The 23,426-nt window shown below is 46.5% G+C and overlaps 1 protein-coding gene across 1 annotated transcript; it reads left to right on the top strand.

Annotated features, from left to right (window-relative positions):
* The first annotated feature begins 28 nt into the window (after positions 1–28).
* Positions 29–11,139, top strand: MFSD6L (major facilitator superfamily domain containing 6 like). The gene is made up of 2 exons (XM_060395419.1): positions 29–8,014; positions 10,923–11,139. Exon 1 carries the CDS (start codon positions 142–144, stop codon positions 1,933–1,935), a length of 1,794 nt encoding a protein of 597 aa, XP_060251402.1. The 5' UTR covers positions 29–141; the 3' UTR covers positions 1,936–8,014; positions 10,923–11,139.
* Positions 11,140–23,426: the final 12,287 nt, after the last annotated feature.

Below are 23,426 nucleotides of genomic sequence, written 5' to 3'. Positions count from 1 at the left end.
ACGTGGGGGCGGGGGCGGCCGTTGACCCGGTGACCGCGGCGCCGCCGGAGGCTGGAGGCGCCCTGCGGCTCGCTCCCCCGCCTCCCGCCGGGGGACAGGACGCGGCGGCCGCCCGCCCGGGTCTGAGGGAGCCGGGCAGCCATGAGCGCCAACCCCCAGTGGGACATCAGCAGGGCGCTGAGGGTGGCCAGGCTCTTCCACCTGGTGTGTGGAGTCCGGGATGCCTGCGTGACCCCGTTCCTGACCCTCTACCTGCGGCAGCTGGGCCTGGCCGCGCCCTGGGTGGGCATCCTCATGGGAACCAAGCACCTCATCGCTGCCTTCTGGGCTCCCTTCTGTGCCTTCCTGGCCAGAAGCCACCAGAAGCGGAGGGTGCTCATGACCGCCTCGCTTCTGGGCTCGGCGGGGGCCAGCCTGTTTATGGTCCTGGTGCCGCCCCTGGACAGAGACCCAGGGCACCGCCGGTGTAATGGAAGCCACAGCTTGACCACCGAGGGCCCACCACCGGGGGTCGCACTAACTGTGACTGTCACCTTGGCCTCAGAGCCAGCCTCCAACTCCCCAGCGGGGGTGCTCAGCCTCCCAGGGGCGAAGAGTTCTGGGGTCGCTGGAACCCGTGGCTTCGGAGAAGGGCCTGGGGAAAGTGGCCAAGAACCTTTCAGTTATCCACCGGGCTCCTCCGTGGGCTCCACCCAAGGAACCAGGAACAGATCTGGAGTTCTCCTCCATCCCGACACTCCAGGAGTGACAGGTTCTCCCCGCGAAGGTGCTTTTAGAGTGGTCAGTCCGCCACTCCCTCTGTCTGCTGGGGGCACGGCCCTGGCAAGTCCAGCCAACCAGTCGGCAGCCGAGGGGGACGGCAGGGCCCTCGGCCTCTCCTTGGAAGGGCTGCAGTGGACTTTCATCCTCTCGCTGGGCTCCGTGGTGCTCTGGGAGCTGCTGACATCCCCTCTGGAGCAGGTGGCTGACGACAGCCTCTATGAATACCTGGATTTTGTGGACGCCACTGACCGCTACAGAAGCCTATGGGTGTGGAGGCTGCTGGGCACATCAGTCGGCGTGTGCGGCATTGCGGCCTTGGTGGGGCCGCTGGACTGCTTCCTGGCGACCAGTGGCCCGCGGGGCGTGGTGCACTTCTACGGCTACTCCCTGGTCAGCGCCCTGGCTTTACTGGTGAGCATCGCCTTTCCCGTCCCCGTCTGCCGGCGGCAGGAGCCCAGCTACAGGACGGTCAAAGCCCTGTCCCTCGTGGTCGGCGACCCCCACCTCACCGTCCTGGCCCTCACCATCTTCTTGACAGGAGGCGCCACCAGTGCAGTGCAGAACTTCCTGTTCTGGCAGATGAAAGACCACGGGAGCAGCGAGCTGACCATGGGTTTCTCGGTGGCCCTGGGCTTGCTGGGGGAAATTACGCTTCATCCTTTCAAAGCTCCGTTGCTTAGGAAGCTGTCCAGGGTAGGCACGCTGGGGCTGGGGCTGGGCTGCCTGGCGGGGCAGCTGCTGTATTACTCATTTCTCTGGAGCTGGTGGTCCGTCCTGCCCGCTCAGATCTTGAGCGCCCTCAGCCACGGGGCTCTGTGGTGGGCAGTCAGTACCTCCATAGAGCACCTGGCCACTCCTGGAACAGAGAGACCCCTGAGCGCCGTGTTCCGAGGCCACGTCTGTGGGAGCGGGGCCAGCCTGGGAAGCTTTGTGGGGGGCTTCGTGGTGATGCGCTTCAGCCTGCCTGTGCTCTACCAGGCCTGCTGCATCCTCCTGTTGCTCTGGCTGGCCTTATTCCTGTCCATCCAGCCCAGACTGCCCCAGGAGCGGAAAATCAACTACTCCAAGCTGCTGGCTGTGGAGGCCAGTGACACAAGCGACTCTGAGCAGGGGACTGAACGGGACTGGCTAGTGAAGGCCATGAGGGAGGAACACTCTGACTGGAGGGGCTGAGAGACAGAGCCAGGATGCACACTGATCTGGGAAGGATCCGGAGGGGTGAACAAGACTCAGTCTGCCGAGGGCAAAGCCCACGAGTCCCGAAGGGCTGCAGGAAGCCCTGCAAGAGAGAAGCGTGTCTGTGCCAAAGCTCCACAGGGTCATCTCACTGCATGATTTTCTTTACTTTTGTAGTAAAAGGAGATTCAACTTTTGGCCATTCAGTCTTTTGAAAATAATGGTGCAAGAATACATTTGCTATAAAACAAAAAATGTTCCCGCTGTAGTCACTCTTGTGGCGATGGGGTTTGGAAGAGCTTTGCATGGTTTGTTGTTGATTTCAGCCATGGCTGAAGTGCTCAGATGAAGCTGATGGGGCCAGGAAGGCAATGGGACCTGCAGGATTCAGTTGGCAGAGGGGGCCTCGACTTTGGTGAGTCACGTGCATTCCTGTGGATCCTAAGGCATGAGCCCTATCCTTATAGGGCAGGTCAGGATGATAATGAAACCAAAACTCTTCTCTTTGCCTGTCTCTCTCTGCAGTGATATACAAGTGTCGTACTTACACCCAGATACTTAAGTCTCCAACAAGAGAAAGTGATGGGAAGAGTAATGTGTATTGGGTGGGTGTGGAGGTGGATAGGTTTTCATTCTTACTCTCCAGTGTGTGTGTCACCAGGAGTAGGATACTAGACTCGTCTCCCATACTTCAGTCAGAGCGAAAGTCATTTCACGTCCTTTGGACTCAATTTTGCAGGCTCCACCACGTAAGAGCACGTGAAGATTTTTTTATATCTGCTCTGATGAGGGTGCAGCAGCCTCTTTACGGCCAGGATGGTCTATACCACCTCCAGAGCCAGGATGCTACAGGTGGTGCACATGCTACCTGTGCCGTTGGACCACCCACAACAGCCTTATGACTCAATCAGAATCATCCACTGCATCTTTTAAGAATTGTGCTTGACTGCATCAGGTCTTAGTGTTGGCACACAGGATCTTCAGTGTTCGTCAGGACATGTGGAATCTTTTAGTTGCAGAATGTGGGATCTAGTTCCGCGACCAGGGATCAAACCCGGGCCCCCTGCGTTGGGAGTGCTGTCATCTTACACTGGATCACCAGGGAAGTTCCTAGAATGTACCCTCTTATGTCCGATTCCTTGTGCTCAGCATAATTGCAATGGCTTCTGACACCAGCCACCTGGAGTCACACCGCAGGTTAAGAAGCACACAACTGCCCTCAATTCAGACACCAGCCACAAATTTGGGGGTCCCCAGGATTACCCTCACTTCTGACCAACTGGCTACAAATTTGGGGTTCCTACTTTCCTCCTCAGGTTCAATAATTCACTAGAATGACTCCCAGAACCTAGGAAAGCACTGCATGAAAGATTACAGTTTCATTGTAGACAAAAGATGCAGTTCAGAACAGCCAAGAGAAGAGACTCATAGGGTGAGGTTCAGAGAGTCCCAAAGGTGAAGTGGCCAAGCCCTCTCCCCACGGAGTCAGGACCCCTCACCTCTGAGCACACCGATCTCCACTGGGGAGACTCTAGCATCTGTGGTTTTTACCAGAACTCCATTATAGCTGCATGGTTCATTGAGTCATTTAGCCACTGTCCACTTCCCAGAAGTCAGGCTGATGTCACAGGACTCAAAACCCCAAACTTCTCTTCCAGCATGTGGTTGGTCTATCAGGCATGGCAGCCTTCTGAGTCATCTTATTAGCATTAGGGTCCCTCATTAGTCACTCCATTAACATAAGTCAGAGGTCCATCCTGAGTCATCTTATTAGCATAAACCAGGGTCTATCTTTAGTTACTTCATTAACATAAACCAGGGGCCCTCCCAGAGTCACCTCATTACCATAAAAACAGGTGTGGTCCAGAGAGACCCACCAAGAATACCAAGGACACTCATACCTTAGGAAATTTCAAAAATTTAGAGGCTGTCTTCCAGAAACCAGGGATAAAGGCCAGCCGGCAGGCCCAACAGAAAACATCGATACCCAGGGATAAAGACAAGTTATGCTGAATGTCAAGCGAGAAGTTCAAATAGAATTGCAGGAGGAGCAGGGTAGGCATGATGGTTGAGTGCTGGGAGAAAAACTGATGGAGATGCTCAAATAGGCTTGCATATTGAAGGAATGATCCAGTCACAAAGACTTACACCCAAGATGTACGACTTTTACTCTAGTAACAAGCCGTTGGATCAGTTCAGCTTCATACCATTAAAAGTAAATAAAATTCTTAGCGGGCAGCCTCGTGGCTATCAGAGATACAGAATTCTAGCACATGTTTGTTCAAGCTCAGAGGAAAGTAAAAATTGGAGGAGCCATTAACCTTTCTGCCCAGGCTGACTTAAACCAGCATTTCCCAGGTGAGTTTTGCAGAACACTTGATTCTAGCGGGATGGGAGGTGGGGGGTGGGGGTGGGGAGGGGCATTAAAAAAGAATTCTGGGCTAAACAATTTAAGAAATGATGTAAATAATTAAGAAATAATTTAAGAAATGATGTAAATATCTTAGAAACTGATAATACATATGAGCATTTAAAGACTCTGGAAAGCCCCATAGCCAACAAATTTGTTTAGCTTTGTCTGCCCTATAATTCCCCTGACGTGACACGTATCAACCTTCTTCCAGGTTTGCAAGTCACTACCTTGCAGAACTAGTGTTCCCTAGAGGGTACTTTGGAAAACACCAGTGTTGGTAGTTTTCTGTGTGACCTTTTCTTCCCCCAACAATTTTGTTGATTTTGGGGTGTGCTGGGTCTTCGTTGCTGCATGGACCCTTCTCTAGTTTCAGCAAGCAGGGACTACTCTCTAGTTGTCGTGCTCGGGCTTCTCATTGCAGTGGCTTCTCTTGTTGCAGAGCACAGCCTCTAGGGTGCATGGGCTTCAATAGTTGCAGCCCCCGGGCTCTAGAGCACAGGCTTAATAGTTGTGGCACGTAGGCTTAGCTGCTCCCAGGCATGAGGAATCTTCCCAGACTAGGGATTGAACCTGTTTCCCCTGCGTTGGCAGGCAGATTCTTTACCACTGAACCACCAAGGAAGCCCTGTGTGACCTTTTGGACTCAGGGAGAAATCTGGGCCCCAACCCCAGAGTGGCAGAAATCTGGGATATCCATGCTAAGACAAAGCCATCTCATTAAGTCAGAGCATCCACTCATTTTACAGATGAAGCAACTAAGGCTCAGAAGGTTAAAATTCAAAACCAGACTTTCAGCCTCCAGAACTATGAGAAAACATCTATGGTTTAAACCACCCAGCCCATGATGTTTTATTATGGCAGCTGGAGAAAACTAATACAGTATGCAAAGGAGTGTCAGAGATGGAATCAATAATATAGCCCTTGGTTATTGATTAATAATAAAGTGGAGGTCAGAGAAGAAGGAGGTACCAAGGATCATAGATGACTTTGCAATTCTGAACCCATGTGATGAGGGAAAAGGTCTGTAGAAGTGGCAGAGTCCAGAGTAATAGAAAACCAGCGCCTAAATCATAAAAATGGAAGACAATATAACAAAAACACTCCTAGGCCTACCAGCTGCCTTCTACAATGGATGACTGTCACTGAGCCCAGAGATATGGCGGTTTAGTGATACTTGTGATGTGAAGCAGAGCAGAAGGCATTCACAATACCCAGAGGCTTTTCCAGAGCTATGTTCAGGAAACCTGACTCTCTTTTCAGCTCTGTTTGGGAAATAGCTTGGAGACATGAGTTTGGACTGGACTGAAGTTCGTCTGGATCCTGGCAGCCTGTGGTCTGTGATGGGAGGGTGATGTGGTGAGATGGCTTCTGCTACAGAAGCAAAGCTTAAGATATGACCCCTCGGGCAAGTCACTTACCTGTTGGTCTCATCTTCCGAGGCTGAAAAACAAGATCTTGGTCTCTATGATCTTTTAAGTCGTGCCATCTGATGACATGATCCCTTCCTTTGAGCCAACGTCACATTGCCTGTCCTTTCTCGCCCGGCAGAGCTGCATGGTGTCCTGGAACCCAAGGGATGCGGGCTCTGAATGTTCATTTTCATTTCTGAGTCTGGCACCGAGCCCCTGGTCTGCTGTGCAGCTTGGCCACGTGAAGCCCCAAGCCCCATCCCTAGATGACCCCCCTGCCCTCAGAGCCAGGGTCCCAGGGCATGAACCCAAAGGCAGTCTCTGGGGGCTAGAATTGCATGCCTGTGGGTAGGGGATCCAGGGCAGGGGTTCGGGGGCGTCTAAGATGGAATGGGGAGGCCCAAGCAGGTACCTTCAGTGCAGGAAACTTCATCCTTGGTTTGTTCAGTCAAACCATCCTTGGTTTGTTCAGTTTGTTCATGACTTTGTTCAAAGTCATGTCCAACTGTTTGCAACCCAGCACGCCAGGCTTCCCTGTCCCTCACCATCTCCCAGAGTTTGCCCAAGTTCATGTCCATTGATGCCATCCAACCATCTCATCCTCTGTCATCTCCATAGCCTCCTATCCTCAGTCCTTCCCAGCATCAGGGTTTTTTCCACTGAGTTGGTGCTTCGTGCCAGGTAGTCAAAGTATTGGAGCTTCAGCTTCAGCATCAGTCCTTCCAATGAGTGTTCAGGGTTAATTTCCTTTACAACTGACTGGTTTGATCCTCCTTGCTGTCCAAGGGACTCTCAAGAGTCTTCTCCAGCACCACAGTTTGAAAGCATCAGTTCTTGGCCCTCTGCCTTCTTTATGGTCCAGCTCTCACATCTGTACATGACGATTGGAAAGACCATAGTCTTGTCTATACTAATGTCATCTAAATTCCAGCTTTGCGCATGTCACCCATCATAGGCTGCAGTCCCGGACTGCTGTGTCACCTCTGCCCTGTGTGAGGGGCGAGGGCATCCTCTCAGGCCAGAGAGGCCATTTTCTAGCTCCACATGGAGTATGTGCAAGAGGGGTAGGCTGAGGGCCATAAGCGGAGGGCTGCTGACTCAAACCAAGACTGGCAGTGAGGGGAAGCGGGTCAGCTCACAGTTCAGAAGTATTCCACCAGGGGGCACCAAACACACGGGGAAATGACCCAACTGGCTTCCTTGGGCAAACCCAGTCCCAGCTCTTCCCAAAGCTCCAGTTCAGGGTGAGGCCGGCTTCCTGAGGACCCTGTAGCTCCTGGAGCTGGAAAGACAGATAAAAAAACCCCGAGCATCAGGTGCCACTGATGCTGTCACTGATGCTGAGCTGCCTCTGAGTGAGAGACAGGACACCTACAGGAGACGGGGTAAGAAACACAGGTACCAGCAGCGCTGCCAGCCCAGAGCAGCCCCTCGGTTATCTCTTCCTGAGACCGGCTACCCTTCTGTTGCTTCAGTCTTGATCAGGGTGGGTGACAGTCATGTTAAGTGTGACAGAAACAGGGCAAGCGGCTGCATGGCCCACTTGAAGATCCAAGGGTTCGTATCCAGAATATAAAAAGAACTAGAACGTAACAAAATCAAGCAACCTGATTAGAAACATAGGCAAAGGACTCTAACAGACATTTCGCCTTAGAGTGTATACAAATGGCTAACAAACACATGAAAAGATGCTCTATTTCAATAACCGTTTTGTAGTTGTTCAGTCGCCCAGTCGTGTCCAACTCTTCGAAACCCCATGGACGGCAGCACGCCAGGCCTCTGTGTCCCTCACTGTCTCCCAGAGTTTGCCCAGGTTCATGTCCATTGCATCTGTGTTGCCATCCACCCATCTCATCCCCTGTCGCCCTCTTCTCCATCTCTAGCAGCCATTAGGGAAGTGCAAACTGAAACCATGGTGAGCCGCCACTTCACACGCATTAGGATGGCTGCTATTTAAAAAAAAAAAAAAAAAAGCAAAAACAAAAAAACCCCAGACAATAGCAAGCGTTGACAAACATGTGGAGAAACTGAAACCCTTGTGCGCTGTTGGAGGAAACAAAAAATGCTGCCTTTTTCTGAATATAGGTCCGGTGGGGAAGCCTGACGTAGCTGTACGGGCACCTGCACAGAACAACTGCCTCACCTTTTTCTCATTTCCAATCGCCTTTCCCCACGCTCCCCGTGCCTCAAACCACCCTGCTTCTTCATCCTGTAAATACCCCAAGGCCCTGGCCTTCCAGGAGGTGGATCTGAGGTAAGTTCTCCCATCTCCTGGCTTGTCTGCCTCTTGAATAGACCCTTTCTCTGCAGCAAACCTCAGCATCCCAGGCTCACTGTACGTTGGGCAGATGAACCTGGCTTGGTGACAACATGAGGTCCTTCCCACGGTCAGAATCTTACAGACAGAAAGTAGACGGTTGTTACCAGGGCTAGGGTCCAGGGGGAACGGGAAGTGTCGTCTCATGGGCATAGTGTTTTATTTTTCCAAGATGAAGGAGGGTGGAGGTTGGTTGCACAACTAATTGAATGGATTTATTTCTCCTGAACTGTACACTTACACAAGTTTAAGGTGGTCAATTTTATGTTTTACCACAGTTTTTTTTTTAAGTGAAAGAAGCAGATCTAAAGGAGGAAGACTCTGTCTCCTCTTGAGTTTGGCTCTGGGAGTTGAGGTTTCTGAGATGAACAGTAGGTTCTCAATTCTGCTCCTGTCGCACTAAGAGAGCTTGAGGTTGCCCTGGGATAGGAGGGCTGCTGCCTCCTTCCTTCAGCAAAGCAGCTGCTCCTTTGCTCTCCAGCTACTAAAAGACTTAGCAAGGGAATTGCTCTGCTGGTCCAGTGGTTAAGGCCTTGTGCATTCACTTCAGGGGCTGGGGGTTTGATTACCTGATAGGGGAAGTTGCGGATGCTCATGAAGGGGCCAAAAAAAAGACTTGGCAAGGCCTAAGCAATTGTAGGGACCTGAGGGTTGTTCTCCACCCTGCGAGGAATTTTAAATGTTTGGGAAATGGAAGGATTTCGGGGAACTCACAAGCTGGTGATGCTCATCTCCAGGCTGTGAGCCAGGATCAAGAATCATACCTTGCATTTTCAAAAGTGAATTCCTCCTGAGACTTTCAAGCTGTGGTCTATGACCTTCATTCCAACTACAATTTTAGCCAAGGTTAAATCGGAGCATTTGGAGCTCTCAGTTCATATTTCCACAATATCCTTTCACCAGTGTTTTATCTGGTGTCATTTTTTTCTCTTCTTTTTTAAAATTTTTTGTTTAAAATTGCAGTATAGCTGATTTATGATGTTGTTAGTTTCAGGTGTATAGCAAAGTGATTCAGTTGTATGTACACATCTTTTTTTTTCAGATTCTTTTCCCATATAGGTTATTGTGTGTGTGCTCAGTTGCTCAGTCATGTCTGACTCTGTGACCCCGTGGACTGTAGCCCGCCAGGCTCCTCTGTCCATGGGATTTCCCAGGCAAGAATACTGAAGTGGGTTGCCATTCCCTTCTCCAGGGGATCTTCCTGACCCAGGGACCAAATCCAGGTCTCCTGTGTTGCAGGCAGATTCTTTACCATCTGAACCACCAGGGAAGCCCCATATATATAGCAGTGTATATATGTTAATCCGAACCTCCTAATTTATGCCCCACTCCCCACCACTGTTTCCTTTGGTAACCATAAATTTGTTTACCAAGGCTGTGAGTTTGATTTGTAAAAAGCTCATTTGTATCATTTTTTAAGGATTCTACATATAAGTTATATAATACGTATCTTTCTCCATCTGATTTAGTATGATAATCTCTAGGTCCTTCCATGTGGCTGCAAATGGCATTATTTCATTCTTTTTATGGCTGAGCAATATTCCATTGTATATATATATACACCACAACCTCTTTATCCTTTCATCTTTTGATAGACATTTAGGTTGCTTCCATGTCTTGGCTACTGTAAATAGTCGTGCTGTGAACATTAAGGGGGCATGTATTTTTTTGAATTATGGTATTCTGTGGATATATGTCCAGGAGTAAGATTGCTGGAACTTATAGCAGCTTTACTTTTAGTTTTTCAATGAACCTCCATACTGTTCTCCACAGGAGAAGCACCAACTTGCAGCCTTAAGGTAACAGCATGGGCAAAAACTTCCCACACTCAGCTGAACACAGTGCTTTTTTGCTTAGTTACTCTTTTCTGAAGTTTGTATTTAATGTTTCTTAAGGACATGTGTTTGCTTTTGTTAATTTTGTCCACTGTTTTGCTCTCTTTTCATTTCTCCCATTATTTTTATTGCCTTCCTCCTTCTTTCTGTGGGTTCACTATGTTGCTGTCTTTTTTTTTTTCCCTTTAACTTCTGGAGTTACACACTAACACCTTTTATTCCCAGTGTTTCTTGCTTTCCAATAAACATAGTCAAGGTTTTAATTTCCCTTATGTGCTGCTTTAGTACAAATTTGGACACTGTAATTCAGCACAAACCTTAGCATTGTAATTCAGTTTTAAGTATTTCATAATTTCTCTTGTCATTTCCTCTTTAGCCCAAGAGTAATTTTAATTTTTTCCTAGGAATATGAGATTTTTAAGATTTCCTTTTATTCAATCCTAACTATTTCATTATGGTTGGAAAATATAACCAGTGTCATTCTTTGTAATTTGTGGAGATTTTCTTTGTTGGGTCAGTATAAAGAGTTATGTGTGTACATATATTTTAGTTTAAGATTATTAACTGTGTTAGTCAAATATTCTGTCTTGCTTATCTTTGATCTGCTTGATGTATCCTATTCTGAAAGAGTTGTGATACCAGCTCCAAATGTAACTGTTGATACATTCATTTCCCTCATTTTTTCATTTCATTTACTTATTTAAGTATAGTTGATGTATTAATATATAAGTGTTGGATGTGTAACGTATATAGCGATTCACATTTTTAAGGTGAGACTCCATTTGTAGTGATTATACAGTATTGGCTATATTGCACGTGTTGTGCATTATATCCCTGTAGCTTCCTTTATACAGAATAGTTTGCATGTCTTAATTCCCGGCTCCTATTTTTCCCCTCCCCATTTTCCCCATTTTAGTTGTTTTGTGCTTTATGTATTTTGAGGGCACACTGCTGGGTGTGTATATGTTTATGATGTTATTTCTTCTTCTTTTTCCGGTCATGCTGCACAGCTTATGGGACCTCAGTTCCCCGACCAGGACCTGAGCCTGGATCACAGCAGTGAAAGCCCAGAATCCTAACCACTAGGCCACCAGGGAATTCCCTGTTGTTTCTCCTTAATTTATTATTTTCCTTATCAGCATATAGTATCTCTATTTTCCCTTTGTTAATTTTTACCTTAAATTCTTTTTTTTTCTTCTAATATTAGAATTGCTACTGTGAAATTCTTTCTTATGTGCCAAAACTTTTTTTCCAATTTTGCTTCAACAGTCTCTTATTTTAAAAAAATATTATTACATGTTGATTTTAGAGTCAGTCAGAGAGTCTCTGTATTTTGATTTGTGAATTTAATTTATCCTCATTTATATTTATTAATGTTGTGTTAGGGCTTCCATCTACTGTCTCATTTTGTGTTTTCTGTTTACTGTATTTTCTTTCTACTCCTTTCCATCTTTGGAATGGTTCACAATGCCCTTTCTTCAGTGAGAAAGTTTGGGTTTTCTACTTTCCATTGGCAAAATCAAATTATTCTGTAGAAAATAATGCATCTCATTTATATGCTTCTCATGGTTAACCCTAGCTTATTATGATCCTTACTTATGTTTATTCTTGCCCCGGTCAACTTCTTTTTAACGTTTTATTTATTTATTGCTGAGCTGGGTCTTTGTTGCTTTGCTTGAGCTTTCTCTAGTTGCAGGGAGCTGACTTCTTGTTGCAGCTGGCTTCTCTTGTTGTGGAGCACAGGCTGTGGCTTAGTTACTCCATAGCATGTGGAATCTTCCAGGACCAGGGATCAAACCGGTATCCCCCGCATCAGCAGGTGGATTCTTATCCACTGCACCACCAGGGAATTCTCCCTGTCAACTTCTTAACAAATCTATGAGTTTCCTTAAAAAGGACAAGTTATCTAGCATAATTTCAGCTCTCTCCAGTGTTTCCTCCCTCTGTTGGTTCCTCATGCCCCTTCCCCAGCCACATTTCCAGTGTACAGCTTTATTTCTGAATTAGCTGGTTTATTTATTTATTTAATATATATAATAACTTATTTATATTACTTGCATATCTCATTGCGTCTTCCTCGATTCAATTCATTTCCCATATTCCTGAGGCACTTTTTTTTTTAATGCTTTCTAGGGAGATCAACTTCTGGAATAGTGAAATGTGGTTCTTGGTGAACCACTCTCCCACAAAAACATCAAAAATACTGACAGTACAACTAAAACCAACCATTTTAGAACTTTAGGAATGTACCAACACCACTGACTGAACTGAAAATTATCTATCCAAGAGAAACTCCTGAACCTCAACAAGACAGTGGTGTCTGTGGCCTTTTAAATTGGGGCTATTCCTGTCCTCTCTCCCTCCTCACCTTGATGGCCCAGTAGCCTTGAAATGTTAACAGTCTCAAAGTTGGTGAAGAAAACCGATTTCTTCTGGACCTCTGTTAAAGCCACATTCCTAGAGCACAGTCAGTGCGTGCCTGCTAGGTGCTAAGTCACTTCAGTCGTGTCTGACTCTTCGCGACCCTGTGGACTGTAGCCCGTCAGGCTCCATGGGCTTCTCCAGCCAAGAATACTGGAGTGGGTTGCCATGCCCTCCTCCAGGGAATCTTCCAGACCCAGGGATTGAACCCGGGTCTCATGTCTCCTGCATTGGCAGGCGGGTTCTTTACCGCAACCGCCGCCTGGGAAGCCCCAGAACACAGTTAGTATTTTGTCCAAATTAGAAGCTACCTGAAAGATCTCCATTCCCAAGGTGTTACCGCGATTTGATGTAACTCACAGCTCGTAGCGTGGAGTGGGGGCACTGGGAGTGGTATTTCTAGGTCATCACCCAAAACAACAGTGATCTGCTAGTCATTTCTTAGCTGCCTAGGGTTGTGATTTTGGTTGGAACAAACAATAGCCTGGCCAACAACAACAACCGTTTTAAAGTAAGCCCTGGAGAACTAGAAAACCACAGGGAACTTTGCAAAGCTCCACCATGTCCCTAGGGATCTAGAAGGCTGCGCACATGTACATGGTTAGGAAAGACCTTTGGGAGAAGGCTGCAGACACTCGCCTCTGACTGACCTTCCAGCCTCGTGTCCTCAGGAAGTGAAAGCTAAGTCTGTTTAGTAAAGTTTGAATGTGTGTCTTCAGACATAGACTGTCCTCGTCAGAGGGTAGAAGATGTATAAGCGAGGCATTTAGGAAATCTTTAGAGTTTAGTGACTTACCACTAAATTATACTGAACCCAGGACTGAAGCCTAGGAAACCGGACTTTGAAATAAGAAGTTAAAAAGGCGGGAGATGGGGATAAGTGGGTAAAAGAACTCAAGGGCTACACACTTCAGAGAATATGTGTGTGTGAGCTGCTCAGTCATGTCTGACTCTGTGACCTCATGGACTGTGGCCCACCAGGCTCCTCTGTCCATGAGATTTCCCAGGCAGGAATACTGGGGTGGGTAGTCTTTCCCTTCTCCAGGGGATCTTCCTGACCCAGGGATCGAACCTGCATCTCCTTGCGGCTCCTGCATTGCAGATTCTTTACTGCTGAGCCCCCGGGGAAGCCCTGATCCAAAGAAAGGAGCGAATTAAAATGAATAAAGCCTCAGAGATCTATAGGGCATCACTGAGCATACCAGCATACACGGAAAAGAAGCCCCAGAGGAGAAGAGCAAAATAAAGAATACTTTAAAAAATTACGGCCAAACTCTTCCCAAAGTTTAAAAGAGTTGTTTTTTTTTTTTTTTACTTTTTATTTTGTATTGGGGTATAGCCGGTTAACAATGTTGTGATAGCTTCAAGTGAACAGCAAAAGGACTCAGCTATACGTATACAAGTATCCATTCTCCCCCAAAGCCCCGTTCCATCCAGACTGCCACATAACATTGAGCAGAGTCCCCTGTGCTCTACACTAGGTCCTTGTTGGTTATCCATAAAATCTTCCCAAATTGAGGAAAAGAATGTTTCATTGTACTGTGTCTAGGTGTGGGTGTTTTGTTGTTGTTGTTGCTTTTCCCTCTTAGAGATGAGATTTTTTTCAATCTGAGGTCTCTTCTGGACATTTATGCAGTATGTGGGATTTTAGTTCCCCAGCCAGGGATTCAGGAAATCAGTCCTGAATATTCAGTGGAATATTCAAACTCCAATATTTTGGCCACCTAATGCGAAGAACTGACTCACTAGAAAAGACCCTGATGCTGGGAAAGATTGAGGGCAGGAGGAGAAGGGGACGACAGAGGATGAGATGGTTGAATGGCATCACCGACTCGATGGACACGAGTTGAAGCAAGCTCCGGGAGTTTGAAGGACAGGGAAGCCTGGCGTGCTGCAGTCCATGGGGTCGCAAAGAGTCAGACATGACTGAGCAACTGAATTGAACTGAACTGAACCAGGGATTGAACCCAAGTCCCCTACGTTGGGAGGATGGAGTCTTAATCACCGGACTGCCAGGGAAGACCCTCCTCTGGACTTCTTGGTCATTTTTCTTCAAATATTTCATCCCTTCCCATTTTCTCCTTCTTAAGAAGTGCTCGTTACTCCTTTAGCTCTTCTGCTTTTCTGACCTCAGTCCTCTGTGTATTCGCTCTCATGGTTAATCTCTGTCTGGTGCCTTCTGAGAGAGCTGCTGCAAGGGGGTCTTCCACCTGTTAGTTGTCCTTTGTCTGCATCCACCCGCTCTTCGGTGCATCCATCGAGGGTTTCACTCAGTTTTCAAATGCAGTGTATTGTTAGAATTCGTTCGTCTGTTATGCTGGCCTCTAGCTTCGTGTTTCCAGTGTCTTCCCTCCTCTCTCTGAGAATGTTAGTTATATTTACTTATTTTAAAATGACTTCATTTACTTATTTACTTTTGGCTGTCCTGGGTCTTTGTCACTGCGTGGGCTTGTCCCTAGCCACGGGCTACTCTCTAGCTGCAGTGTGCGGGCTTCTCCTTGCGGTGGCTTCTCTCGTTGCGGAGCACGGGCTTGAGGGCATGCTGGCTACCGTAGCTGTGGCACACGGGCTGAGTTGCCCCACAGCATGTGGGAGCTTCCTAGCCCAGGGATCGAACCCGTGTCTCCTGCACTGGCAGGTGGATTCTTTACCATTGAGCCACCAGGGAAGCCCCATTTGTTATATTTATTTAAGATGCTTATTCCTTTGATCCATTAGTTCTGTCTCCTTTGATACAGATTCTTCTGTCCGTTCCCTTTCTTTTGTAACAGTTACCCTCCTCAGACCTCTCAGTATTTCTCCCTCCTGAACTCATGTGTCCTTGGAACCACCAATGACCTTGGCTGGCAGTGTGTCCTTGGGCAGTCAGAGAGTCTGTCTGAAAGCAACCACTCCACTTTCCCTCTCCCGACCAGGCAATACTCTTTCTCAGTGAATCTTCCAGAACCTCCTCCCCCAGACGCTTTCTTTTCTAGGGGCTGCCTCCCTCTGGGAATTCCCCATCTGCTGGGAGAGGGAACGTTCAAGTGTGTCTAGCCTGGATGCCCCTGTATATGCTCCAGTGCTGCCTCGCTATTCCAGGCTAGCATTACATTGACATGGGCTCATGCTGTTTTCTTGCCATGCCGGGAAGGTAGAGCGCACAGTGATTTTTCCCCAGAGCAATGTGAAGGAGAGAAATGGCATGGTCCAAGCCCTGTTTCATGGTATCTGGCTCTCTTCTGCTCTAGACTACCGTTGTTGTTTAATCGCTCAGTCGTGTGGTACCCTGTGACTCCATGGACTTTTGCCCACCAGGCTCCTCTGTCCATGGGATTTCTCAGGCAGAATACTGGAGTGGGTTGCCATTTCCTTCTCCTGGGGATCTTCCCAACCCAGGGATCAAACCCATGTCTTCTGCACTGGCAGACAGATTCTTTACCACTGAGCCACCAGGGAAATCCAGACTATGATTAGAGAGAGAGAGAGAGAGAGAGAGATCCAACCTCTTTCAGTTTTCCTAGGGTTTTCTTATTAGTTTTTGTGTTCGGTTCAGGTGTCCATCGACTTCCCTCCCACCACTGCAGCATCTCAGGACAGGACCAAAGATTAGCCCCTTGGGTGCAATCTCATGCAAACCTGAGGTCAGCTTCATTTGGTATTGCTGAAGATGAAGCTTAATCTCCAAGTCTCCATTCTTTTCTTCTCTGTAATGAGAAGTTTGGAGTAGATGATCTCAGGTTGTCCTCGCTCCAAAATTCTGATTCCATGTGGTACATGCAGAGGTGGCAGGTAAGAGACATTGAGATATTTTAAGACCACTCAGTTTCCAAGGAGATAAAGAGACATTTTGGGGGGGGGACACCCAACAAGAGAGAGAGTTATTAACAAAAATGAATGTCAGGTTAGAGGGTGGAATGTCAATCAAGTTTCAAGGAACGAGAAGAGATTGTTGGCAGAGAAAGAGATGTCACAAGAGAAAGAGAAAAACCACTGATTGGAAAGAGGCTCGGAGAAGAAATCAGCAAGTGCTGAGGATGACAAATGAGATTAACCTACCATGGGAGCAGATGCCATCTTTTCTTTCTAATTTCTTATTAAACATTTCTGACTTACCAACATACTATGCAGAATAATATAATGAAGTCTTGTGTCCCCAATGCCCAATCTAAAACATTACTCATGACCAATATATAGTAACCTTGTCTCCACCATCACCAGAGGTAGTCGGCATTACCCTGTTCACTGTTTATCATTCTCAGTAGTTCTTTATGCTTTTCCTGCATATATATGTACTCAAGGGCAATATTTCATCTTCACAGAAATCAGGTTTCATGCTTAAAGACAGAAGTGTGAGGACTTCCCTGGTGGCCCAGTGGTTAAGACTGCCTTTCAATGCAGGGGTTGCAAGTTCGGTTGCTGTTCGGGAAGCTAAGATCCCACATGCCTTGCGGCCAGAAAAACCAAAGCATAAAACAGAAGCAGTATTGGAACGAATTTAATAAAGACTTTAAAAATGGTTCACATCAAAAAAGTATTAAAAAAAAAGACAGGCATATGACAGTATTGAAATTCTTATTTGAGGTAAAAAAAAAATGTGTCAGAGCTGGAGTCTCAGGCAAGGAGAATAATGGAATAGTTGGAATAACTTGGATCAGAGCACAGGAAGCTTCTTCCTGCTCATCAGATTTTCCCAAGGTGATGACATAGTGACTGGCAGAAGTTCCCGCAGAGAGGCAGCACCGGTCAGCTTCCTGATGGAGAGAGCCGCCACTCCTAGAACATCAAGGTCAGGAGGAAAGGGACGGTTTCTGCTGCTGCCCAGCAGAGCTGTTAGTCTGGACCACTGGGAGTTCACGTCTCAGAAACACCAGTGTTGAGAAATCAGACATCAGAACACAGCAGGGAGTCATTTGCAATGTCCAGGACAAGTCCCACAGCAGGCTGAGGTTTGGGGCCAGGCACCAAGGTCAGAGCTGGCCCATGACCAGTCACAGAGATGAACACCACCGGGGTTCTGCATTATGCTTTCCCTGTAAGAGGCCCTTGAAAGTGCCTCTGAAGGGGCATGTCACCCTCAGGCTCAGTAGACTGCCAACACGGAATAACAGAATCATTCCGTGCAAAGATGGCTGGGGTCAGGGGGGCCACCGGCCTTGCACGATCCTACTAGTGACAACCCACCTGGGCCATCTGTAGGCAATCCAGCCTTGCTGGGTACATGACTCAGCCCTAAACCCCCGCCACTGCAAAGAGATTAAAAATGCACTCCATCGACACAAAGTGTAATTTGCATCGACACTAAATATAATTTGGGCGGGGGGGGTGGTGGGTAGTGAGAGGATTTTTGTAAATACACTTTTGAAATTTTGGTCTATGAATAACTCATTTAATTCGTGATTTGCTTTGATTTTCTTCCCAAACTCTGTGCATAATTGGAAATTCTTGAGAAATGAGGAAATCAAATCCACAGATTACTTTCAAATGTGTGAAATGCTGTATGAACGCTAAAATTAACAATTCATGGAGTTGGAATACTCTGTTTGTATGCATTTAATTAAAACATTTATTCTTCATTTTGTGGTTTCCTTTCTGTATTCTAGAGCCAATAATCATTTCCAGGCTTCAGACATAGTTGTAAGCTCTTGAAAAGCTCCTAGGCCCTGGGCCCACAGGGTCTGGAGGATAAACAACCCAGTTGGGGAGATTTTATGGGAGGTGCCTCGGTCTGTGGGCACTAGTTGGCTCCTTTGTCCCAGTTCCCTCCCTCTCCCTACTTATGGTCACTTATGCTGTTAGTTTTGTTCACTGCTGTGTCCCCAGCATGGAAGAGTGTCAGGCACATCACAGGGATCCAAGAATTATATCTATCTATCTATCTATCTATAAATAATTTATTTGTATTTCTGGCTGTGCCGGGTCTTTGTTGCTGTGTGGGTTTTCTCTAGTTGCAGCAAGTGGGAGATACTCTCTAGTTGCCGTTCACAGGCTTCTTATTGCAGTGGTTTCTCTTGTTGCGGAGCACTGGCTCTAGGGCACACTGGGCACACAGACCTTAGCAGCTGTGGCACGTGGGCTCCAGAGCACAAGCTCCATAGTTGTGGCTCACGGGCTCAGCTGCTCCACAGCATCAATGTCAGTATTTGTTGAATTCATGCTTATTACTGGGAAACGGGATTGGATGGTGAATCAATAGGGCTCCAGCTGTATCAATATTGTCTGAATGATGGACAATGAGAATATATTCACTCATTACTCTTCTAATTCAAAAATAACATAATTTCACAATGGGATATCACTTTACACCCATCAGGATGGCTCCTTTCAGAGAAAGTCAGAAAGAACAGGTGTTGGTAAGGATGTCGAGAAGTGGAAACCCTTGTGCATCGCCAGTGGGGAGGTTATGTGGTACAGCCGATATGAAAAACAGTACAACGGTTCCTCAGAAAACTGAAAATAGAGCTACTATATCAGCCCGCAATCACTCTACCAGGTATATACTCCAAGGAAAAGAAATTAGTATGGCAAAGAGATGTCTATGTGCCTATGCTAATCCCAGCACTAGCAACAGTAGTCAAGATGTGGAAGCAACCTACGTGTCCATGAGCCAATGAGTGGATGCAAAACTGTGGTGTGTATATGGACAATGGAATATTACGCAGCCTTCACAAAGGAAGGAGACCCTGCCATTCGCAACGACGTGGATGAACTGTGAGGACATTATGCCATGTGAAGCGAGCGGGACACAGAGACAGAAACTGCATGATGTCACTGATATGTTGAACCTAAACAAGCTGAGTACAGAGGAAGAGAGAGTGGAATGGCGGGACCAGCGGTGGGAGTCTTGGAGGAGAAGGAGATGTTGGGCCAAGGGTACAAAGTTACGTGGGATGAATAAGACTAGAGATCTAGCATCCAGCATGGTGCCTGCAGCTCACAATACTGTACTAAATGCTGGAAATTTGCCAAGAGAGTAGATTGCAGGTCCAGACACAAAAAAATGGTACCTGTGTGAGGTATCGATGTGAAGTTGTGGTTGACTGTGGTTATCATTTCTCTAGGTCGATATATATCAACTCTTCAGGTTATTCTCCTTAAATATATAAAATCCTTACTTTAAAAATAAATCTGTATATATTTTTCTTTTTTCCAAATACTTAGCTAGTTCTCCCAGCACCACGTGTTGAGTAATCCACACTTTCTCCCCTGGCTGAATGCCACATGAGCCTACAATGCATACTTACATAAGCTCGGATCTATTTCTGGGCTTGCTATTCTGACTCATTGTGTCAAGGGGTATGGGTTCAACAAAAAGGGGCCCTATGGGTTCAACAGACCTCCAGATGTGTGTTTCCACCTGTTTTGTTTGGGGCCAGAGTGCAAAAAGAGGTGTTTTTTACGTCTGTGAATTTAATTTGTTAACTAATCTTATTTTTGTCTGTGCTTGGTCTTCGTTGCCCCGTGGGCTTTGCTCTGGTTGTTCCAGCGGGGGACCGCTCCGCCTCGCAGTTCGCCAGCTTCCACTGCAGTGGCCTCTCCTGTTGCAGAGCACGGGCTCTGGGCACCCGGCTTTAGGAGTTACAGCACACAGGCTCAGCAGCTGTGGCGCCTGGGCTTAGTTGCTCCTTGGCAGGTGGAAACTTGGACCAGAGCTCCAACCTGAGTCCCCTGCATTGGCAGGCAGATTCTTATCCACTGCACCACGAGAAAAGTCCAAGCCTGTGACTTTTAATATCTCTAGGGATTCCATAGAATCCAGTGTCTTTGGTCTAAGACATTCTAGCCCTGTCTTAGACCAAATTACTTGCCCAAGCTCTTAGGTCATTGAGTTGTTTCTGCCTGGAGTGACGTTAGCAACATACTGTTTTCATAGTTTTATAACACATTTTAGCGTGCCACAGTGAACATTCTCTTGTTAGTCTTCCCTTTCAATATTCCTATACGTGCTCTAATTCTCCAAATAAGACATTATTTTGTCAGCTTCTGGGAGAAAAAAAAAGTCTAGGGCTTTGATTGCAATCACATCAAATTCCTAACTCCGTTTGGATGGAATTTACCTCTTTACAATATTGAGTCATCATTCAGAAATGCTATAAGTCTCCACTCAATTCTTTGTTTATATCCCTCAGTAAAAATTTAAAAATTTTCTTTTTAAAGATCCTGCATATTTCTGGCCAAGTTTATTTATTTCTAAGAATTTCTTTTGCTGCTGCCAGTATGAATGGATATCTTTTTCTATCATTTTTTCTTCAAGATTACAAAAGTAACGTGGTCATTGTATGAAAAAATAAACAATATAGAAATATAAATAACCATCACCACACTCCCAGAAATATGGTGCTCTCCTCCGAGGACTGTGCTTACCACACACACCCCCAAACACACACGTGCATGTACACAAGCATGCACACACACAAGCGGACTAGGTCACACTGTACATTCTGTTCTGCATCTTGCTTTTGTCTCACAACAATTTGTCACAGAAATCTATTCATGTTCATGCATGTAAGTCAAGCCCAATCTCCTTTTAAATTGCGTAAATTACATTCAGTTCTTACCATTTTTCATTAAGTAACCATTTTCTTGGATTTTCACAGTACATGATCATAGCATCTGCCATTATTTAGAAAAGAAAAAAAAAGGAAGAAAACTTAATTTTTTGGTCTTTTGGCAGTAGCCAGAGCATTCAAAACAATGTTAAATGATTGCAGTGACGGAAGAAAATCTGTCCTGCCTCTAACTTTAACAGGAATGTCTTCATTTTAAAAATAATTCTGTGTACTTATTTGCTATGGGATGTTCTGAGTCTTGTTGCTGCACGGGCTCTTCTCTAGTTTTGGTGAGCAGGGGCTACTGTCTGCTTGTTGTGTGCTGGCTTGTCCTGTTGCAGAGCGCAGGCTCTAGGCTGCCCGAGCTTCAGTAGTTATGGCTCCTGTGCTCTAGAGCGCAAGCTCAGTAGTTGCGGTACACAGGCTTAGTTGCTCTGAAGCACGCGGGATCTTCCTGGACCAGGGATCAAACCTATGTCTCCTGTATTGGCAGGTGGATTCTTTACCACTGAGCCACCAAGGGAAGCCCCAACAAGAATGTGTTTAATGCAAATTTTAATGTTATCTGTTGGGTTCAGATATATTTTATCAAGTAGATACAGTGTCTTTGTACACTAATAATTTGGAATTTTAAAAATCAGGATGGATGTTGAATTTTTCAATGCCATCTTGGCATATATCCCAACGATCATGTCTTTTTCTCCCAAGGCATATTGATAGAATTAACTTTATTCATAGACTTCCTAATATTAAACCATTTTTGTATTCGTGGTCCTGGTGAATTGTTCGTTTAACCCCATATAATGTTTTTAATCTGGGGTTTTAATTGAAGTATAGTTGATGTACAGTGTTGTGTTAGTTTTAAGTGCAGGTATTGTCATTCTTGAGATTGTGACTGGCCTGTTTTTCTTTTTTGTTTACAATTAGTTTATAAAGCTCTTTCTGCTTACTTCCAACCATTCTTTTAATTCTCAAAAGAAATACAGCACAAACTGGTTTGATGCCCCTGGGAACACAGTTAAACCACATTACTAGCCCCTTGCAACATAACCAGCCACGTGACTGGTTCCCACCAGAGGTCAGTGAATGGATATGACGATGAGTTTGTTAAGAGCAGAAGGGCCTTTGCTTTGCTTTCTCTCTTTCCCTTCCATAGTGCCTTGGAGATCATGGAGCTGCAAGATGGAAGGGGCTTAGACCCTTCATTGCTTAAGAGAGAATCTCCCAAAAGATCCACCCAAGGAGAATCCACACTGGACCTTGGTAAGCTATTGAGACTTGAGGATGTTTATTACAGCAACTAACATCAATATCATCATATAGTTGACAATGCAAGAAGTTTCCATAGCATCCATTTAAAAACATTTTTAATATAGTTTATTTGCATGAGTCCACTTATATGGAATATAAGACACACAGAGAATGGAGTATAACACACAGAGAGAATGGAATATAACAGAAATAAAGTGGTTCCTCACACCCAGTACTCCACGAATACCTATTAATAGCACTATACTGCTCTATATGGCAGGATAATATTAATATTTTTGAGACTTTAACCTAGATATGTTTTCCTCCAGATATTGTCCCCCTCTCCCTTTTCAAAAAGATCATTGTCTCAGAAGGAGGATGGAACAGAACAGAAAACAAAATATTATGCCTAGATTGGTTTCCAACCACCTAAATCCATCAGCTTTTCCTAGATGCCTCAGAGGCAAATATCAAGATGGAAAAGTGGGGAGTGAGGGGGTGGTAAGAAAGCTGGGCTCACCCAGGGAAGGAAGAAGAGGGGAGGTCAGAGAAAGTACAGATTTCTATGAACCCCAGACAGCACTGCGTCTTCGCCCACATCTCGGGGAAAGGTGGCAAGACCCCAGAAAGGGATGGTGGTGGGTGACGGGGGGATGAAGATTCTCGCAACTTCTGAGCAAGGTACAGAAGCAGCAGGAAGAGCTACACAGGCATGTTCATGGCAGGATATGATGCGTTAGCTGCTGCCTATATGCACCAGTTTGGCCCTGGACCGCCAGATTTGTAGATGCAACCCAGGATGTTGTCAATATACCACGGCAAGCAGGTGATTCGAGAAACAGAGAGCCTCCTCCTCAAGGACTGGCATTACATACCCTCGAGGCGGAAAAGGAGGGAAACCCCCGATTGACTGTGCCAGACTCTAGGAGTTAAGGAGAGAAACATACTCCCTCGAAGCACTTAAAATCCTTACTGGTGCCCTTGTTACCCAGCTGGCTCTGTTTCTTGGGGTAGTTCCCGGTGGAGAACCATCTCCGGTGGAGGGGCTTAGGCGGGAGTGGGATGGTTGAAGGAGTGGGTGTGTTCTGCGTGGGGTAGGGGCTGTCATTGCTGGCTCAGGAGGGGAGGCTAGGGGGTGAGAATAGGAGAGGGCGGAGTGGGCGGCGCTCCCCACCACGTCTCCTCCTCCTCCTCCCCCCAGGCCAGGATTGAGGGCGGGCTCGGGTGGCAGCAGGGGGCGCCAGAGGACCGTCAATGCCACGGAGTGGACTCGCCGCCCCGCTCGAGACCCGGTCCCACCCGAGCTCCACCTCC

The sequence above is a fragment of the Ovis aries genome, chromosome 11 (assembly GCF_016772045.2).
Source record: "Ovis aries strain OAR_USU_Benz2616 breed Rambouillet chromosome 11, ARS-UI_Ramb_v3.0, whole genome shotgun sequence".
Classification (NCBI taxonomy): Eukaryota; Metazoa; Chordata; class Mammalia; order Artiodactyla; family Bovidae; genus Ovis; species Ovis aries.
Note: the sequence above shows the minus strand (reverse complement) of the source record. Positions and strands in the feature narration are given on the sequence as shown.

Coding starts and splice junctions, on each gene's coding strand:
- MFSD6L (XM_060395419.1), top strand. CDS start 142: ATGAGCGCCAACCCCCAGTGGGACATCAGCAGGGCGCTGAGGGTGGCC.